The 27,961-nt window shown below is 39.6% G+C and overlaps 1 protein-coding gene across 2 annotated transcripts in view; it reads left to right on the forward strand.

Moving 5' to 3' along the window:
* The first annotated feature begins 2,959 nt into the window (after positions 1 to 2,959).
* Positions 2,960 to 27,961, forward strand: part of PTPN2 (protein tyrosine phosphatase non-receptor type 2) — a 34,197-nt gene continuing 9,195 nt past the window's right edge. Inside the window, exons 1-7 of one of the 2 annotated variants that reach the window (XM_075494323.1) lie at positions 2,960 to 3,176; positions 6,576 to 6,666; positions 14,402 to 14,502; positions 15,114 to 15,212; positions 16,371 to 16,508; positions 23,802 to 24,011; positions 25,520 to 25,678. In XM_075494323.1, coding sequence (XP_075350438.1) covers positions 3,108 to 3,176; positions 6,576 to 6,666; positions 14,402 to 14,502; positions 15,114 to 15,212; positions 16,371 to 16,508; positions 23,802 to 24,011; positions 25,520 to 25,678 — 867 coding nt within the window. In that variant the 5' untranslated portion in view covers positions 2,960 to 3,107. The remainder of the gene's footprint in view (positions 3,177 to 6,575; positions 6,667 to 14,401; positions 14,503 to 15,113; positions 15,213 to 16,370; positions 16,509 to 23,801; positions 24,012 to 25,519; positions 25,679 to 27,961) is intronic. The other variant, XM_075494324.1, reaches the window with a different exon arrangement.

Below are 27,961 nucleotides of genomic sequence, written 5' to 3' on the forward strand. Positions count from 1 at the left end.
GCATATTTGCAGTAAAAAATAACAACCAAAAAGCAAACAATGGCAATTTCTCCAGAACCCCTGGTTTACCAGCTATTGCTCTTCTAAGCCAGCCATAAATCACAATTAATAAACACTTCTTTTAGTTTTCCATGAGCTGTATCTAGGCACTGGTTTGCATTACAGATCCTAAACATAGCTGCTACTATAAAACTCCCTCTCCTAATAACACAATTACATTGCTTTCCCAATATGAACCACATCCCCAAATATCACAAGCAATGACAAGCACAAGCTTCTCATATGCATGACAGCTGCTAATTAGAAGAGCAGAATACATGTTCCTGTGTTCATATATCAAAACTACCACTTCTCCTGCATCCTTCTCAAAACACACCAGCGTCTCAATGGCCTGCTCAGCTGATACACACGGCGTGCTCCTTAGCTGATAGAGCTGTCCTTGGACTTGGGCACAACATCTTCCCACACTCTACGGGCAGCAACCTCCAAGTCTTCCCTGGCCTTTGCACTAGAATAAAGAGCAAGTAACATGTCATTGGGCAGCATCACTCTCTGTTCTCTGGACGGACAGGATGGTGACTGGGCTGCGATCCATATTGGATGGCTTCATGGGCATCACGATGTCTCTACAGGTAGTTCCAGCAAGGGGTAAAAAAGGCTGTAATAACAAATGCTACAAATACAGATTGGTCAGCAAGTTCATATCCAGAGAAAAGCCTACTGAAGACTAAAATCAGTGAGGAAGTTGTATATTTTAATTTCTTTATTGAAATTTGTTATTTGGCAGACAGTTGCTATGTATCTATTTACTTTCTTACGCCCAGCTCTGTGCAAGATCAGTTTTCTGAGGTTAAGAACACTTTTTGTTCATTGAAACATGAATTCAAAGAAACATATTTTAAATTAAAAAGAATCATTACCTTGAGGATGGGCACTTAGATTCTTCTCTGCACTCCTAAATCAGAAACATAATTCACAGATGTTATCTTAATTTACTTATTTCACAACTGATCACATGTAGCACATTGATTAACTAGAGAACATCTGCAGAATGACACATATAGCCTGTCCCTCAGTCTTGCAGGCAGAAAAATCCAGAAAAGCTACTCCCTATAAAGCTTTCAAAGTTTGAACCCACAGTTCAGGAAAATCTTATGCAACATTTCCTTGAGTTACCTGGAAAAACATGCCATGAACTTACTGACGCGTACTGTCCCATCAGCTATGCTTCAGAGGTGTATCACGCAAACCCCCAGTGTACAAATACCAGCTTTCATTATAAGACCTGAGGGACCACGTCAGCTGGTGGATTTGGAGCACTGTACTGCACTGCAGCCCACAGACAGGAAGGAAATGCAACAGCCGATGACAGATATTTGGATGTCAAAACCAGAAGTCTGTTCCAAAAATATTTGCCTTACCTGTGTAACCACACATATATCTCTTGTGTCATGCTGAGTGACCCTTGTCCCTGTGTTTTCTAGCTATAAAACACCTCAGCGGAGGGGAGCGTGAACTCAGCTCACCCAGTGCCGAGGCCACATTTCCCCAGCACGCAACTTTCGGCCGTTACACATGACGTGGGCAATGCCCGTGCCAGGCACCGTCTGTGGCTGCCCACGCTACTGCGGCCTTCACACTGTGCTGCTTTAACGGCGGCCGGCACTCTACCTCGTGAGCAGCTTACGGATGTAATTGCATCAGCACGCTAATGGTGTGAGCGCCTCGCTCTGCTGACCTTTCCTCCTCACATCACACATGTGAAATTGTTCCTAGAACTCACTCGAAGCCCAGCCCTGCGCCACAGCAGGGTGTCACGCTCAGCCCCTGCACGCATGTACAAGCTCGGTGACGGGGCACTCTGAGGGGGCCCGGGGCTGAGGGGGCCCGGTGGGCTCCGGAGACGGCACCACAGGCGACGGGCGCCGTGTCCAGGGGCGGCAGAGGGGGCGGGGCTAACCGCCAGCGGGCGGCAGAGCGGGGGAGATGCGGGGAGCGGCTGGGGCACGGCGGGGGCGGAGGCCCCTCGGGGGTGGGAGAGGGCAGATAAAAATGTTCCCCGTGAGACCTCCCGGTTCGTGAGGGGGCGTGTTGGGGATGAGGGAGAGCCCGCTGCGTGAGGAGGGAGGGCCCGGACTTACGTCCGGGACGGGGACCCTAGGGAGAGGAGGCGGCTGGGCAGCCACTGGGGTGTGAGGAGGGAGCCCGGCACTTCAGCCTCTTCCCCTTTGCGGTACCGATTAGCACCACGCATTCTGAAATCGCCGCACGCTAACCAGCAACCTGTGCTGAGGTGTGAAGCGCAGCTCGCCTCTCTAAGGGGCAACAGGCGCTTCTCCATGACGCGGAGCTGCACAGATGATTTCCCTGCAGCTTGAGCAACGCAGCCCTTGCTAAGCGCCGCGTGACCTTTAGTTTTGCTAAGCGTTTGCGAAGCTGCTTCCTAAGGGGCTTTCTCTTTGAAGCAATCGCAGAGGGCTGCTGCATTCCGCCTCTCTGCATCTCCGCTCTCGAGATTGCACGCCTTGCCGTGACTTGTTTGTCTGACACGTTCGTATTTTCGTACTTCTGCTTTTTAAAACAAGCAGCTGAAGGCGGGGCGCAGCCAGGCGGGCCGGCACGGGCTGCACGCTGGCCTCCCGGCCATCACCGCGCTGAGCCGGGCCGGGGACTCACCGGCGGCGCCGCGCTGCTGGCTGGAAGCGCTCATCCCCTCACGGAGGTCTGCCCGCGTTTTGCCCCGTCAGTGACACCGGGACAACAAACGGCTGTTAGCCGCTTTGCGACCGAAGCCGTCTTCCACGCGGCGGAGGCGCGGAGCCCCGGCACGGCCGAGCCCCCTGGCCACCTGAGGGCGGCCCCGCGCCCCCTCTTCCTCGCCCCCCCGCCCCGTGACGTCACCCCAGGTGCTTTCCTCCTCCCCGAGGGCGTGGTCTCGGCAGCCCTCGGTGGGCGGAGGCGACGATCGCGCATGCGCCTGGCACCGGCGGCAGCGGGACCCGTTGCGAGCGTATGTGCGCGCTCGCCGCTCCCGTGTGGTGGGTAGCGCGTGAGGGGTCGGGAGCTTGCCGGCCTCCGGACAGGCTCGCGCTCTGGTCGCCGCCGCCATGTCCGCCATTATCGAGCAGGAGTTCCAGGAGATCGATGCCACTAACGACTGGCAGGCGCGTTATCTGGTGAGCGAAGGGGGTCACTCCGGCTCTGCCCCGGCAGGAGGGAGGACGGGGAGAGGGCCGCGAGCCGGCAGCGCGCGTTGCCGGTATGCGCCGCCTCAGCGGGGAGCGGAAGTCGTTGGGCCACGACTCGTTTTCAGGTGCACGCAGCGAAACTGCGGGCAGGCGCTGCGCATGCTCGCGGGAGGCGGCAGCCGCTTCTCGCCTGGAGGGTGGGTAGTGCGCAGGCGCCGTGCGGCGTGCTGTGCTGCTGCGCCTGCGCGCCGCCCGACGGCGGGGGTGCTGGCGGCGCACTGCGCCTGCGCGGGCTCGGCGGCGGCCGGGGCCCCTTCCTTCAGCCGGGTGCTGGCGACGGGGCGCGGATGGCAGTGGCGGCTTAGGCGCTGAGGGCTTAACCCAGCGGCCAGATCTGAGCCGGGCGAGGGTGTTTTCCCCGCGGTTTCCTGGCAGAGTGGAAAGTTATACCTGATCATACCGATTCGGCCAAGGCTTGCCATCGCCCGTGGGTTCGCGGCTCTGCCACTGAAACCGCTGCGCAGCGGTTCCTCAGGCACCCGCTCACCCTCGTCACCCGCCTGTAACCGCTGCCTTCACCTGCTTGGCGTCTGTGGGAGGCCTGCACGATTATCTCTCAGAAAATACACTTCTTGTCCTTTTTCTCTAGAAACGACGAGATTACTAACTTGCAGCGATAGTCCTTGGGTTAGTTCCATAAAACAGACTTTATGTATAAGCTTACGATACTAGAGCAGTTCTTTGAGCCAGTATGTATTTTACAGTGCTCTTTCACAAATGGGGAAAAACAACCCAAAATGAAAGTTCGCTTTACTGACTTTAAGTTGTGCTTTTTCTCTGTTAAATTAGCAGTGTATTTGATTTATGTGCATTTCAAATACATTATTTCTAGATATGTATTATGGAACTGAAGTGTGGTTTGGATTTAACAGGGAATAGCAGAAATAAACTGTTCTAAGTTAATGAGATAAAAGTATAAGGGAAGAATTCTGCAACCAGTATTTTTCATGAGGTAGAAAAGTACACACAGATGACATCTGGTATATCCAGAGTGAACAAGTTAGCTTTCCCACGTCATTTTAATATTATTTAGTTGTACTTGGAGAAGTAAACTGAAGAGAAAATTGTATATTAAGCTCTGCTAAACTTTGTATACGGATTTCCTAATTTTACTACAGGTATGCTGTAAAATATTTTTTAATAAAGTTGTTTGTATTAGAATTTTATGTTTCCCTGATTTTGTAGATTTTGCAAACTCGGGTTTTTTTCAGGGTACTTAACGCATTTGTTTTATATTAAAACCAGAGAATACAGGTCTGCTTAAAAACATAAAGAGCAAATAACAAATTATGTTTTTAAATAGCACAAAATTGTAGAAAATTACGCTAATTGCTGACTACTTGTTTTTACACTGAGTTTTTGTTTAGGAAAGTATTTTCCTATAGTAGTGTTGTATAAGAAACATACATACTTGCCCTGGGAAGTGTGAGTTTCTCTGAAGAAAAAAAAATTGGGTATTAGGGGTTTTTTTTATTCTTCTTGCTGAGACCAGTGTTGTATATTTGCCCTTCAGTTCCATGAATTTGCCAAGACTTGTGGTGAAATCCTATGAAGCTTGGAATATTTATGTTGACTCTGAGAGCTCCTATCCAATCTGAATTGATGACTGAATAAATAATACTGATTTTCACCTTTTTTTTTTTCAGTGCAAATTTTTCTTGTGTAATGTGCCTTACGTTACATCTGGCATCTGGTTTGTTTCTCCAGTTTGTGATGGCTGGATCATGTGTGTGAAAACTGATTTTAGAACTAGTCATTAAACTTCCTTAGGTATAATTATTTTTAGCAAGCCCCCCCCCCCCCCCCCCCCCCCCCCCATGTTTCTAGCTGCTTTAATGTTTCTTGACCAAATTACAGGTCTGTTTCTGTGCCCAGAGGATGCTAGTGCTTTTTAAAAACAAAATATGTTGCGTCCTGTTATGGAGTAATACAAAATTTACATTTCATGGGAGCTTGGTTGTGAATGCCTGCCAAATGCATTTCTTCAGTGTGCATGTGGTTGCTCCCAAAGCTTGTAAGCCATATAAACTAGAGAAGTCAAGTTCCAGTGTGCTGTATCAAAATAAAAAAACCTGATTGTCTAATAGATCAAGAGATTTTTATACAAATATGTAGAGCATTGGTGCTTGACAGTTGCTGCTCCACATTGTGGTTTAGGTTCTTTGCAGGTTGGCGCTGCACTTAAGTAATGTCACACACCAGATGCTTAAAAAATGGAGCTTCCTTACATATGTTAGATTTCCACTGAAGTCCTTTTTGGCTGTGTTCATTGTCTGGGAATATATAGACTATTTAGGAAGTTTGAGAAGACAAGATTGTGGAAACATAGAATGCTTAGTTTCAAGGAGAAGTTCAAATGCTCTTTGGGACATAATGATCATGTGTAGCAACCTCATCTAAAAACAAAAGGAGAATTCAAAATAAAATATTGTTAATTCTATATCGTACAACTTGTCTGCTGAGATGGCATCAGTACAGAGATATAAAGGGATAGTTCAGTTCGTTGGAGGCTGCTTGTTAAGAACACTTTAGCTGTGTTTTCAGTTGTCTACATAAAGTAAATCTGTATATCTTAGTGAAGTTGTGGAAAAGATACACTCAGAGGCAAAAAATTAATAAAACAATGTTCAGAGTGTGTGAACAGTATGCTCCTTAAAATAGTGTGTAAATGAATATGTTTGAATATCTTCCAAATGCAGATTATTGAAAGGTTTGTATTAATGCCTGGGGAGAAGCAGGCTGTGAGTTCACATTCATATTTTGTGAGTCTAGAATTGTTCCTTCATATTGGGCCATGTTAACTACAGCTATATGGGTTGAACCATCAAACCAACAAGAGTAATCTTGTGGCTGTTAACAGCAGCCATAAAATCATTAACTAGTGGAGTTACCTTTGTGGTGATTTAAGCTGCCAGTTGGTGTAAAGGAGCTAGCAGTATACTGCTGTTAGTTCTGTCTATCTGAGTCTCTTATTAATGTGGGAGGTAACGTGCAAGTCTGAGGTAAAGTGCAAGCATAATAAATACCTGGGTTTCCCCCCCCCCTTTTGTTCCTGCTCCATCAGTTGCTTACCAAATTGTGCTTATGTTACTTTGGTGGTGTTAGCCAAGTGTGGGAAGATCTAAATGGCAACAGCTTGGCCAAGAATGAGACGCACGTTTTCTGAGTGAAAATAACACTAGGTGTAGTAAAGGTTTGTTTAAAAATGTTAATTATTAATAACCTTGATTAATGAATAAGCTTGAAAGTCTTACAATAGGATGTGTAAAACACTCACCTTAATCAGCTTATTGGCTATAAGTAAATTGCATTTTTTGTCTTTTAAAGGAAATTCGACATAAATCCAGTGACTACCCTCATAGAGTTGCAAAATATCCAGAAAACAGAAATCGAAACAGATACAGAGATGTTAGTCCGTGTAAGTATCTTTTCTGTGATTATTGCAGTAAATTTCCAGACTTTTTACTTACCTGGTTTACTTTTAAATACCATAGCTAATAAATCATGGGCGTTGTAGGTTTTGTATTTTTTTTTTTACTTCTGTAGGCATGTATCCTATGATAAATGTGTTTTTTTGTCACACGTACATAAATGTGTATAACAGAAGGGAGAAAAGTTTACAGGTTAAACTCATTGTGCTGAGTGGTGAATGAGAGATGATTGCAAACCATAGTTATTAATATATAGGTAAATGTTTGTGAGCTGCAAAGTAATATTTTAAAAGATGTTTTTCTCATAAGGAAATTACTTGTTTAATATTGCTTTATCTGTCATTAAAAAAAATCAACGTCTGCTGAGCACAGAAATTGAGTTAATAAGCCTTGACTAATACAAACAGTTTCCTTTTGGTCTAAGTGATTCTGCACATTTATAAGATTGTAGATAAATGCCACTTGATTTCTACTGTTGCTTCAAAAAATACTTGAGATTTTGTTATTTTTGTCTGTTTGGAGGAATGTATGCATGAAGTTGTTCTTCAATTTTCTCAATGCGAGCAGGTATGGTATGGAGTGCTTTGTATTTTACTAACTGTCATAAAATGGTCTTTGTGACATAATGATCTTACATCTCAGGTGAAGACAGCTTTTTTTTTACCAGCTTCTTTGCTACTGAAGTGTTGTGGACTTTTTTCCAATAGCATTTACTTTAGAAACTGTAATCCAAAATCATTATAAAAAGACGTGAGCAAAAGATTACCAATATGTAGTTATAGGTGCAGAAAGCTATCATCAATCACTTTCAAAAGGACTATGAAAAAAATTTAGTACAGCCTTAATTTTTCTACAAAATATTGAAGTTGGAATAGGTTAAATGTTTGTGTGTTCTTTAGTACAAAGTTTCCCAGAGCAGCAAAGGCTTGTAAAAGCCTTCTTGTTACTGGATCTAGAATTTTTGAAGGGTTGCTCGTGTATTGGGGCTTTTTGTTTGAGAGCCTAATCTGAATACCTATTGTAAGATTTGGAGAAGTGCTGAACTCCTTGTTTCCAGTTGAAAGTTGTGGTAACAGCATGTGCATAGCACTTCTCAAAATTACACAGAAAGGGTCTCGGATTGAGTCATGCTGGTCAGATGCAGCGCTGCGTGCTGCTCATTAGACTGCTGCCAGAATGCTAACTTGCATGGTGTATTCTCACCAAATGGATCCAGTCTGGCTTAATGCTGAATCTCAACACTGCACTCTGATGAAACTGAACTTAGAGTTCAGTGCACAGCCTCTTTGCTGTGTCTGCATGGCATTCCTCAGTATGGTCTATTTGAGAAATGTACAGCTCTGAAGAACATACCTCAAGTTAGTCAAGGCTTACTAACTTCCGCTGTATGCTCAGCAAAGGGAGATAGGCCTCTGCTGGACCTTTGTTGATCTATGCAGAGTTACTCACGTGTCCCAGGTCTGCTGTCCTGTTACAGCACAGCATTAGCATCTTACCTGTGGTAAAGTACATCATGTTTTCTTCACTTTCTGTTTCATACCTAAATTGGGATGGGGGTTGTAAGAAGAGAAGGCAGAAAGTTGGATTTGAACCCATGAGACCCAAGTTCTATTCCTGGGTCCAATATCCTATACAACTTCTGTGGCAGAAGTTTATTCATGCATTTACGATTTCTCCCATCCATGGATTTAATTTCTTAGGCGCTCCTGCAAAGAGAATCGCAGCTTATCTTTTAACGTATTTGTGGTTTTTCTTTCTTTTTAAAAAGTGTTTCTGAAATAAATAAATAAAAAGACATTGTGTTATTTAAGTAACATCTAATAATGCCTGCAATAATATCTTAGAGGTGTGACTTGTATACATCTCCTGTAGTTTTTTGGAGCTCAAAATTTTCCTTAATCATGGTATGCCTTTTACAACAGTGAAGAGTACCAAACACCTCTGCCCTGGTCATGGCAAAGCTTGCTCCTGAAATGCTTGTTTAGGCAGGAGGAAATTAATTACGTGATTGTATTAATCCCGGGACCCTGTGCAAGAGCAGAGAGAGAGAGAGTTAGACAAAATCTAGTCTTGAAGTAGTAGTTGGGCTCAGGAAGGGGTTAGAGTCGCTACATGCTAGTTGACGTGAATTATAACATGATGACTGAACTAAGGTGATGAACTTTATGAAGCATGTCTCAGTTTTTAGCATTTATGAAATAAAGGAGGTTTGAATTGGGCCACCAAGATAGTCTGCAGAACTGGGCACTAGGAGCAAGGCTGTTTGAGGAGAACAGAGCAAAACACTGTGATTGAACTAATTCCTGTTAGATTTTACATCTGTGTGTTTTCAAATATGACTCATAATTGTTTCTGTAACGATGGTGAGAGCTGGGAGGAGAAAGAGACCTGGAAGGGAATAAATGATAAATAACATTCCAAGATAGCAGTACCTAAATTTCAAAGCAGCTGGGGTAATAGCTGTGCGGTTTGGTCACTGTGGTGAACACATCTAATCATGGCGCACGTATGCAAGGAACTGGCATTGCAGAAGTGCAAGATGACTCAGTCTTACACAGTCTTAACATCTTGGTCCTTCACTTTGCAAATTTTACTGCTCTTTAACAGAGGTCAAGTGAAAAACGGGTGATAATAACTAATAATCTCTGATAGTCAAAGGCCTTCAGAATTAGCAGTTAAACTCCTAAGATCTAGCTGCTTAAACATATTGTAAGACATAAGACATAATGTGATGAAAATGTTTTATTTCTCCATAGCAGTCAGAAAATGGTTTGTTAATCTAGATAGCGGCCAAGCCAGTCTAAAAATCTGAGGTGGTATGTCTGCAAGAGGAAATGCAAAGATTATTCTGTCTTATGGAAAAGATGTCAATTACAAGTTCAGGAAAAAATGCTTTGGGTTGGTTTGCCCCATTTCAACCATGATACACAGGACACACGCTGAAACCAATTTGTGTCCGTTACATACATTTCTAGGTAAAAGCTGATTTCTGTTAGCTGGGAAAGGCTAATCATCTTTGCCCATTACAGCCTAGTTTCACATTGTCTCCAGTTTCATAAATATTTTTGTTAGTGCCCAGTTTTGTTGGCTAAAGAGCTATGGTGTGTATAAGTTTGGTTGGGTAAAAGCCCTCAAGAGTTACTGCCTAGCCAAAAAAAATAGCAGTCTAGCAGTTTGGTATTAGTCTAGAATAGAGAGAGGAATATTTTGGCTATGTAGTAGTATTGAAACAGGAAGTTAATCTGAAACAGGTTTGGTTTGACAGCCAGTCATTTCCTGACAGATGAAACCATTTCTCAGAAAACATTGTTAAGAGGAAAATAACTTGTAGGGTTATTATTCTTTATTGATAACCTTAATGAAACGCTAAGATTTCTGTTAGTACTTCCCTTCTAAATCTTATCCTTAGTTGGTATCGGAGGAGTCTAAGTGTCTCAGATTGACTGTAAACACCTTTAGAGATCTGCCTACTGTGTTCCCAGATTTAGAGGCAAGAAGGAAATCCCCTTGGCAAAATTGGCAAGATTTTTTTTTCTCTTTTGCTTTTGAAGGATAGATGGGGGTTTACATGGTTTTATCTTTAGCCTTCCTTTGTAATGTGCATAGCCCAATTTCTTAGGTCATCTGAACGTTTTTGCCTGGTAGATCATGTTGCTGTTGGAGGGTCTCGAGAGGTAGTGGTACAGTGATTTCTCTTGTTTTCTTCCTGTGGCTGTTAGTAGACTCCGTGTTGGACCTTTCAACCGTAGGCTTACAGTTGTCATAGAGTATATACCAGGGAGAGAGGAACGTGAAGAGTGTTGTGCTTTACAGAGAACAGAGTTGGAGCTGATGTGGATGGTTTTGCACATAGTGCCGATTAATTATCATTGCAAAAATGTTCCCTTTCTGTCCTGTGTTTCAAGTGTATGTGCTGAGAACAGGGAGGTGATCTGTCCAAAATAAGCCTACTGCACTTCTTGTTGTCCATATTGGAAGCTGACATTGATGATTTTTATGACGTTATCTAATGATTCTCTAAAACATCTTGCTACCAGAAACATGGTATAAATAAACTCAACATGCTGCTTTTGGAGATACTTTCTTTTGGGGTTGTGGAAGAGGAGAATTTTATAGCACATACTGATCTAAACTTTATTGTGTCGTAAGTTTTTTTTCAGTCCTGCTTAAACGTGTACAGATCATGTGCAGTGGTTATGCATATATTTCAGTATGAATACATTCCAGTTATGAGCTAGGCCACGATTGATATGATGGCATTCATTGCGTACAACCAGTGACAGGGTGAGGAAAAGTCACTTGGCCTTTCCTTTGCCTTAGGCTACCTCTGAAACTTGAGGTTGTAAGTCTAGTGACAGAGTATTGTAGCAGCTCAGGTATTCTAGATTTAGATTGGTGAAATGAAGGGGATTTGCTGGTAGGGGGGAAAGGGTCAGACTGGGTCATTGAGATGGCTTATTGCTACGTGTTTTATTTATGACTTTATTTAATCCACTAAGTAGCATTTTACCCTCCGTTGTTGTTAACAGCTCTATATTTGGGGAGCCAGAGACAACTCTTGGATAAAAGAAGCACTTCTAGAAACACAGTTGTTTTCAAATAAAAACCTTTCATTAACCAACTGCAAGAACTGTATGATGTAAAATGCCAAATGTTTCATATCTCGGTTTTAACTGGATATGTAATTTTCTTTTTAGCAGGGAGTGGGCAAATTGATGTGTAATGTGAAGTCTTGGCCTTATTTGAGACACGGGGAGTGTTGTCAGCGATAGCAGTTGGACAGGGTTTCACTTGAAGTGGGTAACAAGAGTTTGCTTATCTCAGACAGCGTCGTTCTGGGAGTAGCTTTCTTAGTGCAGGAGCCAGAATGAGAAGCGTTTTTAAGGTTTCCACTTCCTTTTCAGGCTGCATAGTTTGTCGAAATAGGGGAATTAGCACTTCAGAAAATGAGCACTGTATTTTCCCTCTTGTGGGCATGGCAACATTTAAGATAAATCTTTAAGATAGGTTTATCATTCATATAAATCTAGAATACTTTGTAACTGGAAATTATTTACATACGGGAAATATGTTGCAGCTAACTCATTGTCAAAAGTTAGCTTGCTTCATTTAATTCGGAAGAGCGAGCCAGGGCTTGAATGAGGTTTCTAGGTCATTGTGTCCTTTAGGAACCTATTGCCTTGAAAGAAGGGAAATCAATATATTCTAGTGGCTTTCTTTGTCCTGTGGAGTGCATGCCAGTGCATTTGTAGGATCGCCTCTGTTTTAGTTGGGGCGGAGGAGGGAGGCAGGCTGTCTGTGCATAGAATTAGTTGTTAAAGAGGCTTTTAAAAAAAACTTTCAGAATTTTATTTGTCATATTTACAAAGCATAATTTATAAGAAGGAAAAAATAAGCCTGGAAATGTGTGTAAAGATTACAGTGGGAAACTTCATTAGGGCCCTGGCAGTTATCTCCTACTGGCGGTAATACAGCAGCTGCTGCTGGGTGATTAAACTGTTAACAGTGCTTGCTTACGTCATCTTTCCGAGAACACTAGTACCGGTATGTGTGATTTACTATAACAAGATCTTAAGTTTTTCCTGTTGGCAAATGACATGTAATATTTACAAAGGTCTTGGTTTCTCTCCAGTAGAAACATTTCAGATAAAGTGATACATGAAAGGAAAAAGTAACACTTTCCTATCCAGGCAAAATACTACAAGGAGATTTATTTTACTTTTAAATGCAGTTGTGTCTTAATTTTACTGTGTCTTGGCTTTGATAATATTTTTTTCTTCATAGAGATGTATCATAAATTGCTTTAAGACTCCTGAAAGTCGGGATGGTGTTGCCTTACAGCTGGAATGCTAATGAAAACAGACTAAACCAGTAACTTTCTCATACTTTTGTATTAAAAATAGGTTTCCAGCATATTTCTGTTCTCTGCACGTTTGTATGTCACTGCATATAAAAGCTAGCAGCTAAAGGAGGTAGGATGACAACCCCAAATCTCAGTCCTTCAAAAAAAAAAAAAAAAAAAAAGTAATTTACTGTTGACTTCTTTCCTTGAATCCAGCAAGATCCTCTTTGACAGTTGCCAATAGGAGGTAGATGAGGGAGAGTATAAAACCAGATTAAGACCTAGTAAATGTACTTTTTCCAGGTTTCCAAACATATGGAAAGTATTTATAAAATCATATGAGCGGTCCATAGAACAACAGTCTAATTCAGTAACTATTTTTTGATTCCCATCAGCTTTTTGTCTATCTGGGGTCATATTCATGGGTTTCTTAGATAAGCCGTGTGCTGTATAGACTGGCTGTGATATAGGGACTTAACCTGAGTTCAGCTATCATAGCTGCACTGAATGTGATACTTGGTAGTTGCTCATGTCAAAACTCATGGATTTTATGCATTTCCCAAGATGTTTGTCAAAAGGAAGTTCAGCCTTTTGGTGCAGGGATGGGAGGGGGGAAAAGTGGGCTGACATTTTAACGGCAGCTGTGCCATTGGTTTGTACCCCAAATGAGTTTTGTGTGTTAGACCAGGTGAATGTAAATTAAAAACTGGCCTTGCACTGTAATTCACTCTCAGCTCTTCAGTTTCTTTATGGAATCTCTTCCGTCTCTTCCTGAAATGTGTTGAAGTCTTTTAAATTCATTTTAGTTTGCTATTTTTTATTTTCTCATAAACAGTCTGTCTAGGCAGTTGAGCTTCAGGAGGTTTGCAGTCAGTTGGATCTCATTTCCTGGCAGGCAATTGTGCACAAATCTTAAACTAAAGATGCTGTTTATGTAATACAGTTCTAATAAATGGCTGAACGAATACTTACTATGAACAAGTCTGATTACCTCAATGTCTCCTAGAGGGTGATAAATCAGATACTAAAAAGTTCTAGGAACAGCCACAGTGACTGTTTATTATGCAGTGTTTTAGTATGACAGTCTGACAATCTTTCTCATATTAACCTTAGAATTTTAAATTGAGTCCTTTGCTTGCCTCTGTCATAAATAGAGGAATCTTCTGTCTTGCCTGTGTAATCGTGAGAGTCTGAAACTGTGTAATTAGATTAGGCTTTGTTTAATTGGAAGATTTGTTAAATAGGTACGTTTTTTGCATGTGCCCCTTGTTCAGTACTTTTAATTTGTATACTGTTAAACAATAAATTACAGGGAAAATTAAATTGATCAAAGCTTGGTTTGAATTATTGCAAGTAGATTTTTTTTTTTTTTCCTGTGTGAGTTTAACTTTATGATTCTACCTCAACCTATGAAACTTCAGTTCACCAAAAATCTTGGAATTCTGAACTTAAAGGAAACCATGCAGTGGAGTGACCTGGTGTGATAGGACAGAGCGCTGCGTGGTGTGGGTTGTGATGCTGTTGTGTTAAGGAAATGCAACTGTCAAGGGATGGCTGTGAGCATCTTTTGGCATGTGAGGGAGGGTTGTTTTGGTTGTTTTTTAAAGAAAACTGGGTATTCCAGTTTTCTGAGCAGCTTCTATTAATAGCTGCCTGAAATTACTCTGATGGAATGCTGAGGGGAGAATGAGACACGCAGTTATCAAAGTTAAATGAGAAATTAGTTTCACATGTATTTGTAGTTTGCCATTTGGTTTGCTACTAATTTGGTTAGTACTGCACAATATATTTCTAATTGCTTGTCAGACCTAAACTTGCCTGTTAGAGAGTATTCATCAAGATGGATGCATCATTAATTCTTAATTTTCTTTGAATTTTAGATGATCATAGTCGTGTAAAACTGCAGAACACTGAGAATGACTATATCAATGCCAGCCTAGTGGTCACAGAAGAAGCCCAGAGATACTATATTTTAACACAGGTAAGTAGTACCAATTACTAGGTTGTTATAGGAATTGAGAATCTGGGGGAGGGGGATTTGTACAGTCGTAATTTGTATTTGGATGGTTCCTTGTCTCTGAATTATAAACATCTCATACTAACTGCCTGTTTGATCTAGTTGCGATCACATTGTTTTATATTCTAAGAAAAAGCTAAGGGGAGTATTTAAGTATGAATAGTTTACTGCATATAAACCTTTTCAAATACTTCTTGCTCTTTTCTTCAGTTCTTTTGGAAATAGGTTGCAACAATACTTTTACCCCTTATTTCATCTCATACCTTCTGAGCATGCCTGCAGTAGCTCTTCTTCTAAAGGCACAATAGTGTTGATGCCTGAACTGAAACATCCCTTCCCTAAGTTCTTACTGTTGTGGTGGTGTTGTTTTATTGTTATTATTATTATTAAGTACTGGAATGATCTGTGCAGTGTGGTTGCTTTCTTGCCTGTCATTTCTATCATTCTATCAATAATTTGTTTAAACTTTTCAGAGGAAGACTTTTTCCTGTTTCACACAGTGAACTATTAGCTGTGTTCAAACACTGCTTTGCCTATATGTTCTCCCACCAATTTTTTTTTTCTTTGCTACACAGGGTCCACTACCTAATACCTGTTGTCATTTTTGGCTAATGGTATGGCAGCAACAAACGAAAGCAGTTGTCATGCTGAACAGAATTGTTGAAAAAGAATCGGTAAGTAATATTAGGCCTAAAGTTGTAGAGTAAGCCACATAATTTTAATACAGTTGAACAATGTTTGATTGGTATGTTAAAACAACTAACAGACTTTCTCACTGGTGTACGGCATAACATGTATTTAATATAACATTAAAGTGGTGGAGTTAAGACCCAAAATTCAGTTAGGTGAAAACAGCATCTGATAAACATACATCCAGAAGGGTGAAAGTAACATCCTGAGAAAGGAGGATGTACAGATAGAAATAAGATGGAGTAGAAGCAATGTAAGATGCTCTAGAACAAAATGGAAGGTGGGAAAACAAGTTTGAATTAAAATATCTTTAGATTATTTCTTCTAAATCTAACAGAGTAGTGATCTGAACTGTTTGTAACAATGAAGACAAGCTGCTGCCCAGCAACTGTCAAACTGGTCTAGTTATTTTTGATTCTTTACAGCTGGTGGTATACGTGCAGAATACACGAATCTTCTGTTACGATGTAGTTTTTCTGCTGATGTGCCTAAAACCACTGTGGATTTTAGTTATAAATGCATGACATTTGAGGTTTATGGTTTTTCTTCAGAGTAGATTTGTTAGTGAAAAAGATTTGACTAGTGCCTTAAAAAGTCACTTATTTTCTTATGCAAAAATTTTCCTACAGAAAGTTTGAGTGCAGGGCAAGAGGAATAAAGGGCAAGGGACAGTTTTGCATTGCTTTGTTAGTTCATTCTTTTGTTTCACTAGAATCTTCCGGTATTCAGCAAGCCTTGGGAAAACTGGATGTGTTACATCAGTTATGTAAATGTGCAGGTGTGCACATCAGAAATGGAGGGGGGAAATGTTGAAATAGCTAAGTAAAGATCTCTGTTCACTGTAGAGAACTAGGGGGGGGAGGGGGAGAAGGGTTAAGGTATATCTCAAAACATGCTAGCCCTGTGATGAAAGAAAGCGTAAAGAGATAAAGCTGGAATGCATAATAGCCATTGAAACAGTTGTAGTAACTTGGCTGTAAACATTATGGACTTTGAGAATTCCTCGAACTGGGAGCAGGTACTTGAGTCTATTATATTGAATAACAGGGGTCTCAGAATCTGCTCATGCAAAGCCCAAGATACTAGAATACTTAACCAGATTTTTCTTTTTTTTCTTTTTTTTTTTTTTTTAAATAAATTAGGTGAAGTGTGCACAATACTGGCCAACAAAAGAAGAAGAAGTTATGATGTTCAGTGAAACAGGTTTCCGTGTGAGGCTAGTATCTGAAGACATCAAATCCTATTACACAGTACATCTACTGCAATTAGAAAATATCAACGTAAGCTTTTCTCAGTCTGTATAGCTCATATTCCTGGGCCTAAGTATGTAATGAAAACCATTTAGCATATTGTCACTACAGGTTTGATTGAGCTTTTACACTGAAAATTTTAATGCACTTCGCTTCTGATAATGTTGAACATGTAGGTGTGGCATATAAGCAAGTGAGTTAGACCTGAATAAATCTATATGTTAAAAGAGATAACAGCTTCAGCATTTTTATACTTATATTTTCCATTTGGCAGTACCTTAACATGCTGAATTTTAATTGATGGTAGTGGTGATTCTAGAGGAGCTGTAAGAAATACCTTAAAAGGAGGAACCTAGGAGTTGAAATTTTTGATTTCTCTCGAATATCAGAAATCAGACTCAGTAATTACTGTCTTTTAACGGAACTTTAGTTTTCCATATAATTCAGTCCATCTATCTAAGTTTTTTGGGGGAGGGGTGATTACTACCTGTAGATAGGTAACTTTATCTCCTCTTGCTTACCTCCCCTTTTGCTCCACAGGACCAACCATCCTTTTCTCTTAAAAATTAAGCACTTTGACAATTTAATCAAGTTAAGCTCAAAAAAATTGTTCCTGGCCTGAGCTTGGGTTGGAATTTGCTGCTTCTGTTTCAGAGCTGAAGACAGGATTGAAGAGCTTGTCTGTTTGTTCCAGCTATGTCTTGTAAGATATTCTCTCTCCCTATAAACCTTGCCTTATATTAAATGAAAGTGCTAGTATGGCAAGTTGTATTCAAGGTTGTCTTGTCAGTGGATTTGGGAAAGGAAAGCTTGAAGATGTTCCTTTGCATGTTGTTTTATACAACTAAACATTGATGTATTTGGTCAAAATTATTTGAATTTAGAGTTAACTATTAATGGTACTTTGAGATAATGTTTGTTAATTTGAAACTTCCCTCACGAGATCAACATGATAAAACTTGGCATGTTGTTCTTTGGTCTGTTCAATGCAAGAAGAGCTTTATGAAATTCTGCCCTACTGACCTGAAGAATTTCTGTTTAGTTGTTTGTTTATTGATAGCAAAGGCAAAGAAAAGAGTAGTGCTTGCAAGCTAGTGCCTGAGAAAAGAGTAACTTTCCGTTTTGGAAGACTGAGGCAAGTTTCCCTAGCTACCGAAAGGGCTCCTTCGTGGAATTGTCTGGCTGATGTTGGCCTCTAATCTTAAACTTCCTATTTTCAAAGGATGCAGTTTTCATGATATGTGTATGTTTGGACATAACATTAGCTGGAAAATGCAGAAATCCCTTGAGGAACAGCACAACATATACTATAGTAGATTTTTGAGTTGGAGCTATTGAGCACTTAAATATCTGGGTTTGCTTTGGACTGGTAATGCAGGCCCATCAGCACTGTACAGAGTTTCTTGTATCTCATGTAACTCTTTCACAAATACTTGGCAAACTTAACTGTATTGAATTTTTACTTTAATGCCCTAGCACTGCTATAAAGCTCCACAAATATTAACTCCAAAGAGTATTTTTTATATAAAACAGTTACAAGAAGTAGAACAGACTTGGTTACTCAAGCAGAAAAGCTTCATAGTTTCTAGAATAGCACTGTGAATGTTAACTGCAGCCTTCTATAAGAATTTGATAATTACACCATAAAACTTGTGGGAACTGAGTATTCACAGTAACTTGAAATGTGAGCTTAAGTATGTTTATACAAGTTATTCTGGAGGGGACTTTAGTGGAGGCAGAGTAGTAAGACATTTAGCCCCTTGACGCCTGCAATATAAGATGACTCACGAACAAAATATACTCTGAATTCCAAGAATACTTAAGAAATTTTAGTATTTCCTTGAAAACAGAGAGAACTAGAATTGTCTTTGTAATGCAACCATTCTGACCTCAAGTAAATTTCTGTTACTGCAACAAATCTCTCTAATACATAAGCAAAATACTTATGTATTTTGTATGAAGAGTAAAGTGCTTGTTTGATGTTCTTACCAATGAAACAACATCTGAATATTTGTGTTTTTTTGGTGGTGGTGGTTTTGTTTTGTTAAAGAGCAGTTAGAAGTACAGGTAGGGTTTGGGGAGTGGGGCAATGTTTGGGTTTTTTTTAGGATTAGATCAAGGCATTTGGCGGTTTCATTTGTTTGTATCTGTTCTAGGCAAACATTTGTTTTTTCTTTTGTGGCTAGTGTAGCCCAGTAAAGCACTGGAGAGGAGACGGTGTTTACTGGTATCTTTCCAAAAGGTTTGAAAATATTTCTAATGTGCTTTGCCTTGCTGGTGCTTATTGCAGCATTTCCTTATTTTTTGCCTGACCCAGTCTGCATTTTAGAATATAGAAATTTGAAGCTGCCTTTCCACCATGCTTCATTGTGTACCCGCCATCGTTTTGTTGGTGTTAATTGTCAGCTCTTCTGAAAGTTGACTGCTGCTTTCTGCTGTAATTGCTCAGGTTCAGAACTCTCCTTGAGGAAAGACTGACTGGAAGGGCTTCCACAAACCCTTGCCTCTGTTGGAAAATAAGGGTAAAAGGAAAATACTGTGCTCACGTTAAAAATTCGTAATCATTTATGTGTGAAGCTACTGCATGTCTGTGATTTGAAGCAAAGTCTCCCAGTATACTGGAGAAGTGACAGTTAGGTGTTTATGAGCGCCTTTTGTTAAATCTGTAAAATAACCTTATTGGATGGGGTTGCTAAGTTTTGTGATGATATTATGGGAGAATTGTTAGATATTGACAGCTAACTTCTGGAAGACTCCACCTTGTGTTGAATATGTATTTTTATATTATTCTTTATGCTGCTTTTAGCTTTCCTTGTCACAAGTATAAATACTGGTCTTCAGAGAAAGAAGACTTGTGTTTTTAGTAATTTGTGGTGTGGCAACCCAGATAGCTTGGAGAAAGATACAATTTGACACATAATGAATGCTTATAAGCAGAACCCCATTAGGTTGGTAATGGGGGATTCAGGGAAGCTACGGGAGGGCAAATGAGCATCAGTACTTGAGGGAAACCAGGGATTGACTGGGTGAAGAAATGGAGCAATGGAAAGCAATTGAAATTGCTGGAGGAACCTTGATGAACATATCTCAGACTGGGTTCCTAGAAATACGAATAAAACAGCCAAAGGAGAAATTTGCAAAGAAAATATTTGCTGGAGGAGAAAGGCCTAGAAGAAATGAACTAGATTTGATGTAACACTGGTGGTATGATACTTTAGAGTAAGGTCCATTAATAAAGCCCAAGTGGAATCTTGAGTCCTCTGCAAATCGTAAATATTTGGAAAAACCCATTGGCAAAATGGATTCTCAACTTAATACCAAGCCTTCGTGTGGCCATTGCTGTCAGATTAAAGTGGTGCAAGTGGCTCTCACTGTCTGATCCTGTGGATGAACCTGCAAGTGCCAGTGTAGTTCAAGAAGGTAAGGTTTGCTTTGCTTCTAGTTTCCAATGTCCAAAACTGTATGTGTACTGCGAAGATACTTTGTGGAGGCAAGCAATCTAATGGCAGGTGATGTTCTGGGATCTTGTGGTATCTTTGTATACGGATGTGTATGTAATTCCTATAGTGTTTTGAAGCGATTTCTGAAACGTGCCAAACATTTGCTTTTAAACTGGTGGGGCATCCTCATATCACTTTGACAAACTGCAACAGGGATTAATTTTAGTCTTCATGAGCACAGAAATAAGACTGAGGTGTTAGGAGAGGTATTGGTGTCTAACAGGAAAGGAAAACCCAGACTCGCTTGAATGTCCAGTGTTTTGCAGATTCAATGAGCATGGCTATTACCATGTTGACTTACAGGATATGCATTAGTTGTTTCAAAAAAAACCAAAACCAGAATGTTTGTGGGGATTATTTGGCCCCATTATCCTCATTGCCATTTTTGTGTACAATTTGAAAACCATTTTGCCAAGCATTAGAATGAACAAATAGAAGAGGTTGTGGTAAAAGTTGATTTAGGATTTCGAATTTCAGTGCTAGAATATTACCCTTACAGCATGCCTTCTCACTTTTATATGATCAAATTAGTTGTTAAATCATTAGTTAGTAGTTAGATTGTTAAATGGAGGACCACTATGAGGTTGTAGGTGTATTTTGCACCTTCATATGTTAGACCATTTCAGTAGCCCTTAAACTATGAAACGAAAGCTTTTATAAGGAGTGTGTGAAATTTGACAGACCAGCATTTTTCTGTCTTCACCTGTTTTAGTTGACACTGAAGGCGTGAAATTCCTTTGAGCATTTTGGTAGTATTTTATTCACGTTCGTAGTCTCACGTGACTGAACAACCTAAAGTTACTCTAAGATTTTTGTACGCTTTTGTTTTGAGTGATTGAAAGTCACTGTAAAAAGGTTATGACAAGGCTTGTTTTGATGAAAGTTAGTCTAATGGCATTATATTATTTTTCTCCTCAAGTCCTTGTGTGGATGTCTGCTTGTAACCTGGAGCATGGCTTGTGGTTTGATCACCCTTTGATTATGCTGTTAGTCTTGCCAGCAGTCAGTGGAGAACTGTGCAATGTGGTGGCAACTTTCTGAGTTTATCAGTTTTAGCTATGTTGGTTTTTTACTGAGAGCTTATCCCAGTAGTTCGTGAAACTTTTGCTGGAATGGTTTGACTCATTTTCTTGAACAGTTGTTTGTTTAAAAGTTGTCCCATGATTATTCAAGAATTTTAATTTTTTTGGTGGCTAGTCTTAGGGAATAAATCTTGGAAGAATATGTTGTGGTTACTATAGAATAAGCTGGTTTTCAGTTATCATGCAGAAATGTCTTCCCTGTGTATAACATACATAAAATTTTATATTACTGCCTAAGTCTTGAAGTCCAGCTTTTTTTCTTTAAAAGAATATCTAGTTTCCTGATAACACTTTAAGAAAATTCTTTAAAATTGAATTTCTGTCCATCAACAGTTGTGAATCTTTAGCAAGCCAAACCTTTTCTCATTATAGTTCTGCATCACTTCACATAAGCGATAGCTGTGGTGCATGGCTCAGTGACGGGGAGTTCTTTAAGAAAAGGTGGTATGGATATTCACACAAAGACTATTTCAGCTGTACGGCTTGGCTGCCAAGCACCACTTGAAAGAGCCATTCTGTTTAAGAGAGAAAGTGTGGGAGGTTTGAAATATTCAAATGGGATTTGGCTGTACGATTAGAAACGGCAAGTTCAAAGACGACCAGCCAATTCCGGTGCTCTGAAATGGAACTCATGGAGAAAGATGAAGAGACTAGGTATTTTTAAAATGAGCTGAAGTGGTGGAAAATTGTGGGTTGGATAAAGCCTTTGTACAGTATGGGGAGGGAGAAAAAAGTAATTCTGTGGGTTAGAGCTGGGTGAGATGTACAACAGCTGTTTAATCTTTCCTTTAGAAATACCTATTTTCAGATTAGTGTATGAGCAGGGTGACACTTGGCCATGTGCTTGAAGCACTACTGATTTTTTTAGGAGGAGGATGCTAGTGCTTGTTACAGTATGGGATTGGGGGGGGAACCAACCCACAGGTCACCTTTCTTTTCTATAGATAAGGGCGTTTTTGCCTTCTTGAGGTGTAAGGGAGGCTTTCATCTGGAATGCTATTTAAGAATCTTGAGGGTGAGAGTATCAGTTACCACTTCAAAGGATCATCTAGATTCACAAGGAACAACTTTAAACTTTGCTTGATGTAGTATGTGCATTTAGCTCATCTCTCCAATTTTCCTCTTAATTTTGTTTGTAAATTCATGAGTTATTTTTCTTAGAAATAGAGGAAATTGCTTTAAAGTGTTATCTTCTTTGAAATTCTATAATTTCCAGATTTCTTATTTAAAAAATGTATCTCCTTCATGATTTTTAAACACATTTCAGTTGATTAGTGAGTTAACTCACTAGTTGAAAAACTAGGTACAGAAGACCAGTAAGAAGATCTCAGTTGAAAATGCAAACTTTTTTTAATGCTTTGCTTCAGACAAATAAGGGAAATCCCAGTGTATTTATACAATTTAGGCCTTGGTATATTCCTCCTTCCTCCCCTCCGTTGAAATCTTACTGTGTACTCATTTTCCCAATATAATGGATCAGACTCTGTTGTCCATGTTGAGCTCTTAGCCAAAAGACAAAATATTCTTGGAAGATAACTGTGCATTTGAGAGCAACTTGAGTGGTGTTAATATCCACTGTTTTCTGTGAAAGTATTGGCAGTCTTGCAGTATCAGGCATTGAAGGCAAAAGACAAAATGGGAGACTATTTTTCTTACTGTGGTAACCATGAACTGGATTATTTTAGTTTCACAAAGGAGTTTGTAAATTGTCCCTCATAAGAAGTTGAAACAGAGTGAGCAGGAGGTGAACAGTAGAATTTATTTTAATTTCATAGCTTTATTTTACTGTTGCTGATAAAGAAAAATGGCTTTCCTGGAAGACATTGATATTTTAAATCTTCTTGTGTTCCAACTTTGTGGAGGTTTATGTAGGTTTCAGTCTGTGGAAAATAAGATGAAATGGAGGGAGGATAAAAATAACTGAACCTTTCTAAAATTCCTGAGCTAAATCAGTGATGAAGTTGTCTGAAAATCACTGTAGCAAGAAAAGAAGGGAGGCGAGGAGTAGCATTTAACAGCAGGTCTGAAGCGAGTTCCGTAAAGATACAACCCAAATCAAAGCTTTTCAGATTTGTGCATACCGTATTGCTGTCATTTCAATACTTGCAGTTTGTCGGTCGTGTTAGAAGAGCTGCATGGTTCTAAAATAACTGCATGGTTTTGAAATCCTTCTTTCTTACTTACAAAGAATGAGTAAGTCCAGCAAGAGTCTTGCTAGACATCCTGCTATACAGGTGGTTCTTCTAGGCCTTTTCCATAAAGCTTCCTGCTTCTCTCAGTAGTGTGGTTAGTATAAAGGAGATGCTAATACCTCTTGATATTAAAACTTGCTCTGAGCAAGAGTGGAGAGTGCTTACAAAGCTGATGGGTGTTTTTTTCAGTCCTGTTAATGCTAGCAGTCTAATAACTGCTGTCAGCCCTTAAGCTGCGTTAATGGTACAAAAAGAAGAATATTTGAGAGCAAGTAGTAAAGCAAACCAAATATAACACTGGAAGTTTGAGAAGAAGAAAAAAAATGTGATGATAATAATTGCAAAGGGGAAAACTACCAACTCGGATGAAAAACTGCTTCAGGTTGTGCTGTTGGTTGTCATCCAACTTGAAGCACGTTATTGGATTGTTTGTCTAAATGGGAGGTTTAAAATAGAAAATAGCTATTGATTTATATTGGGGAAATGTGTGCTAACTAAACAAAAGTAGAATACTTTCTAGTTGTATTGTTTATTTGTTTTCACTTCTAGAGTGGGGAATCCAGGATGATCTCTCATTTTCATTATACTACATGGCCAGACTTCGGAGTTCCTGAATCCCCAGCTTCATTCCTGAACTTCCTGTTTAAGGTCAGAGAGTCTGGTTCACTAAGTCCTGAACACGGACCTGCAGTAGTTCACTGCAGTGCAGGGATAGGACGTTCTGGCACATTTTCATTAGTAGACACTTGTCTTGTTCTGGTAAGTGTTTGGTAATTTTCTGTCACCCCTGTCCTTCTCCTGACAGCCTGCCTGTCTTCCCAATATGGGCTTTTTGGTCAGAAGGCTTTAAAAGCATTTAAGTTAATGACATACCAGTGAAAACTTTTAATTAAGACATCATACTTTTTTTTTTCCTTCACATATTTTGACGGTTTAAAAACACAACTCTTGAAATACATTCACAAATCCATCTTGAAGTACTTTACACATTTTCAAAGCTTCCTGGAAAGTAAATAGTAAGCATTCTTTTCCTTTTATATAAGATGTGCTTAGAAAAGATTGAGATGTTTTTTTTTTTTAATACAAGCTTAAAGTTAGGCTTGTGAATATATATTGAGACAAGTGCATATATAAGTCTTTTTCTCTAAACATGGAATATCTTGCAGGTCTGACAGGCCCCTTTTCTTAAGCTTGCAGAAAATTGGTATCTGAACTAGGATGAGAACTTGGGCATGCCCCTGGATCTCCTGCAGTGTGTAATGGAGGATGGTGCAGAATTTCCCTAGCTGTGCAGCTCTCTGGGAGGTGGGGCTTGGTAGCCAGTTGCAGTACCACATGAATGAGTAGGCTTTTTGCTTACTCTGTGAACTGCATCATCTATAATTGCTCATGACCTGAGTGAACTTTAAATGTTCAATAGTATTTAAAATACCTTTAAATTTTGGTTGGATTTTAAAGTCCTGACACAGGGGGTTTTTTGGGTTTTTTGTTTGTTTGTTTTGTTGTTGTTGTTGTTTGGTTTTTTTTTTTCTTTGGCTGTGTTTGGTAATAGTGAGAGGTACAGCACAGGGTTAGGTGAAATAGGATTTCATTTAAATCATAAGACACTTATCTTCTGGTTTGGTTAGGTCCTCTCAACTTATTTTTTTTATTTTACTTTGTTTTTTTCTTTTTTTCTCCATTTTGAAAAGCATAGTTGTATATTTTGATGCAAGTATACTTTAATATTAGACAAATTAAAGTGAACATTGCAAGAAATGCAGATACATGGTTTAAACCACCCCATGAATGTTGTATGGGGACAAGTGTGTGCATTGCTTGGATTAGGGATTGTGCTTTAAATAAGGAAACTTCTGCCCCATTCAGTCATTCCAAATTGCTGTTCTGTTCAGGAGCAGTAGAAAATACTGCTTTATGGTTGTGATTCTTATAGTCCTATTTCAAATTACGAATACATGCCTGAATAAAATCAAGCATATCTAAATTCTTAATTTTAAGACTTGATATTAGGGTACTGATATATGTGGTTAATACACGATCATTGATTTGTTCATAATAAGCTTTCATTAGATGGTTAACTTTTTTCCTGTAAAAACAATTTAGAAATAATTTGAGATGTTAATTTAATATATAACTAATGGAAACATAATATGAAGAAATTAAGTTTTAGATTGAAAATTATGACTCATTTTTACTTGTAATTATTTTTTATATGTTGTTTCTCTTTATCAGTAGCAATGATGCTTTCGATGTAACTTTCTTTACAGATGGAGAAAAAAGACCAATTTTCTGTAGATATTAAGAAGGTATTACTGGATATGAGAAAATACCGAATGGGACTTATTCAGACTCCTGATCAACTAAGATTTTCATATATGGCTGTAATAGAAGGAGCAAAATTTATAATGGGTGATTCAACTATACAGGTAAATGTTTAGCTCCCTGTATTTAAACATAAACAGTAGACTGCTAACAGTAGATAAGAGTGAGCTCTGAAGTCTTTTAAAACATGTAACTTTGTGGGATTTAAATAATCTGCCTTTTTCAATAGATGCCTAGAAGGTATTAGAGGCTATCTGATCAGGCCTTCTATCAGCTAAACTTTTAATCCTATGTATTTGTCCCCTCTTAGATAAAATATAAAAATAACTTGTCTGTACTAATGTTTAAAAAAAAAAAAAAAAAAAAGGTTAAATCGATGTCTTCAAGACTGAAAAGCAAAAGTAATGCCCAGTATCACTTTGAAAAGATAGCAAGGATCTTTTTAGGATTTCTTGATCTTTGCTATATATTTTCATATCCTTTAAAATTTGTGTTACAGTTAGTAGAATCTAGCCGAATATAAGGAGTTTTCAGAGAAACAGATTACCAAATCTCACTATTTTATCAGTGTGGCTTGCAGATGTACCAGTAGCTACAGCTATTTTAAACAGCTGGGGCTAGGTGGGAGAGAGGACTGGGAGGAGAGGCTGCGAAACAGACTTAATTCTGCTTTCATATGGTAGGGCTTTTTTATTTTGTTGATCTCTTAATCATGGATGAAGCAGATAAACACATTTCCTTTTTTCTGTGGTTCTGGTAGTTGTCATATTCTTCTCTTTGACAAATGTTTCTTGACTTGCTATATAAATAAAGAAATAGTTTTGCACAACTACTAATCAACACCTAGGCAGTGTGCTGCTAGTCTGACACCTGTGCCATATGCCTAGAAGACTGCATGACTCATCCTAACACTAACAGCAATTTAGCCTCTTTATTTTCTGGAAGCTGTTTCTGGTGGTATTAGAGTATTCTTCTCTCTAATAATTTTTCTGCTTTGTTTTTTCAAAAGCCATTCTCCAAGCTGTGAGCAGCTCTGATTCCCACACTTGCCCATCTACATCACAGGATTTCTTGTTTCTGGATACAAGGGAGCATTGTCAACTCAGAATACTGCTTGTCAGTTATTAAGTGTGTTATTTCTTCATACTAAGAGAATGCCTAAGAAGGCACACTTCTCATTTGTTCTTCCTTTCTTGTTATGATTGTTCAGATGATCTTTCCTAAGCCAGAGTTTTCTGCAGTGCAGGCAGTTGTCTGTGGTGCTTTTCTCTTTAGGCCTCAGGGTCGTGTGCAGAGAATCAATTGGCAGGAGTAGTTCTCCTTTCAAGGTCAGCTAGATCATTTTTTTCCCCCCGTAGGGAACAGTTGTACTGTCCAGAGTGTGAGAGGTGTTTTAATTCTCTCTGCTAGTGATGGGGAGGGCATTAAGTCATTGAACGCTTCTCTAATACAACATTACCCAAATGTTCATCTCTGACATCTCTATGGATGTTGGAAGTCACTAAACTGTGCAGACAAACACAACGTACACTTGAACCTTTACTTGCTTACAGCTAGTGGCTGCAACTCCAACGCTTGTATCGGGGGGTGAGGAGTCTCTTCCCCTTGTTTAGCACCTCTGTGACTGAAAGGAAGGATCATACACTCACCTAGGTTGCCCTGAAGCCCTGCAGAGGCGTGTGGTTGGTGTGCCGCTGCATGGTGCTGTAGCGGAAACAATTACTTGCTTGCTAATTGTACTACAGCACTGCACTATATAAAATGGGTGAGGTGGAACAAGATTGAAGTTTTCATTTCTATAAAATTCTTTCGTAACAAAGATAAGTTAATACTGCTTCAACAACATAGTAGAATAACTTACCACCACTCTTTCAAAAAAATCTGTTGAAATGAGTGGTCTCTAGAAAACAAATTTGTGGCTTTCAAAGAACAAAGAAGGTTGAATTCCTTAGATCCATAGATGTGTTATGCAGACAGAGAACAAGACTATTATAATTTTGTACTGAAACTTGTGAATCCAAAAACTGTACCTGACATTCACCTGATTCTGTCAACTGAACATCTTAATATCCGTTTCTGTTGTCTCCATTCATTCCAAGAGACAATACAGGCCCTAAGTCTTAGCTCCCCTACACGGGCATTTTGGTTATAATTTTAAGGACAATTGTATTTCTCAAATCAGTCACTTCCTCACTTCTTTGTTTCTTCCAGACACAATTTCACAAGATGCAGCGTAGTACTTCAGTTCCTGAGATATATTTTTGTTGTTCTTTTTTGTAAAGTTGCAGGTACTATCATAAAATGCCAAAGGTAATTTAGCAACACAATCCTCCTTGTCTGTCTGCTCCAAGTTGTACATTATTTTACCAGTCCTGCCATTCACGTGG

This window comes from Mycteria americana, chromosome 2 (assembly GCF_035582795.1).
Source record: "Mycteria americana isolate JAX WOST 10 ecotype Jacksonville Zoo and Gardens chromosome 2, USCA_MyAme_1.0, whole genome shotgun sequence".
Lineage (NCBI taxonomy): Eukaryota > Metazoa > Chordata > Aves > Ciconiiformes > Ciconiidae > Mycteria > Mycteria americana.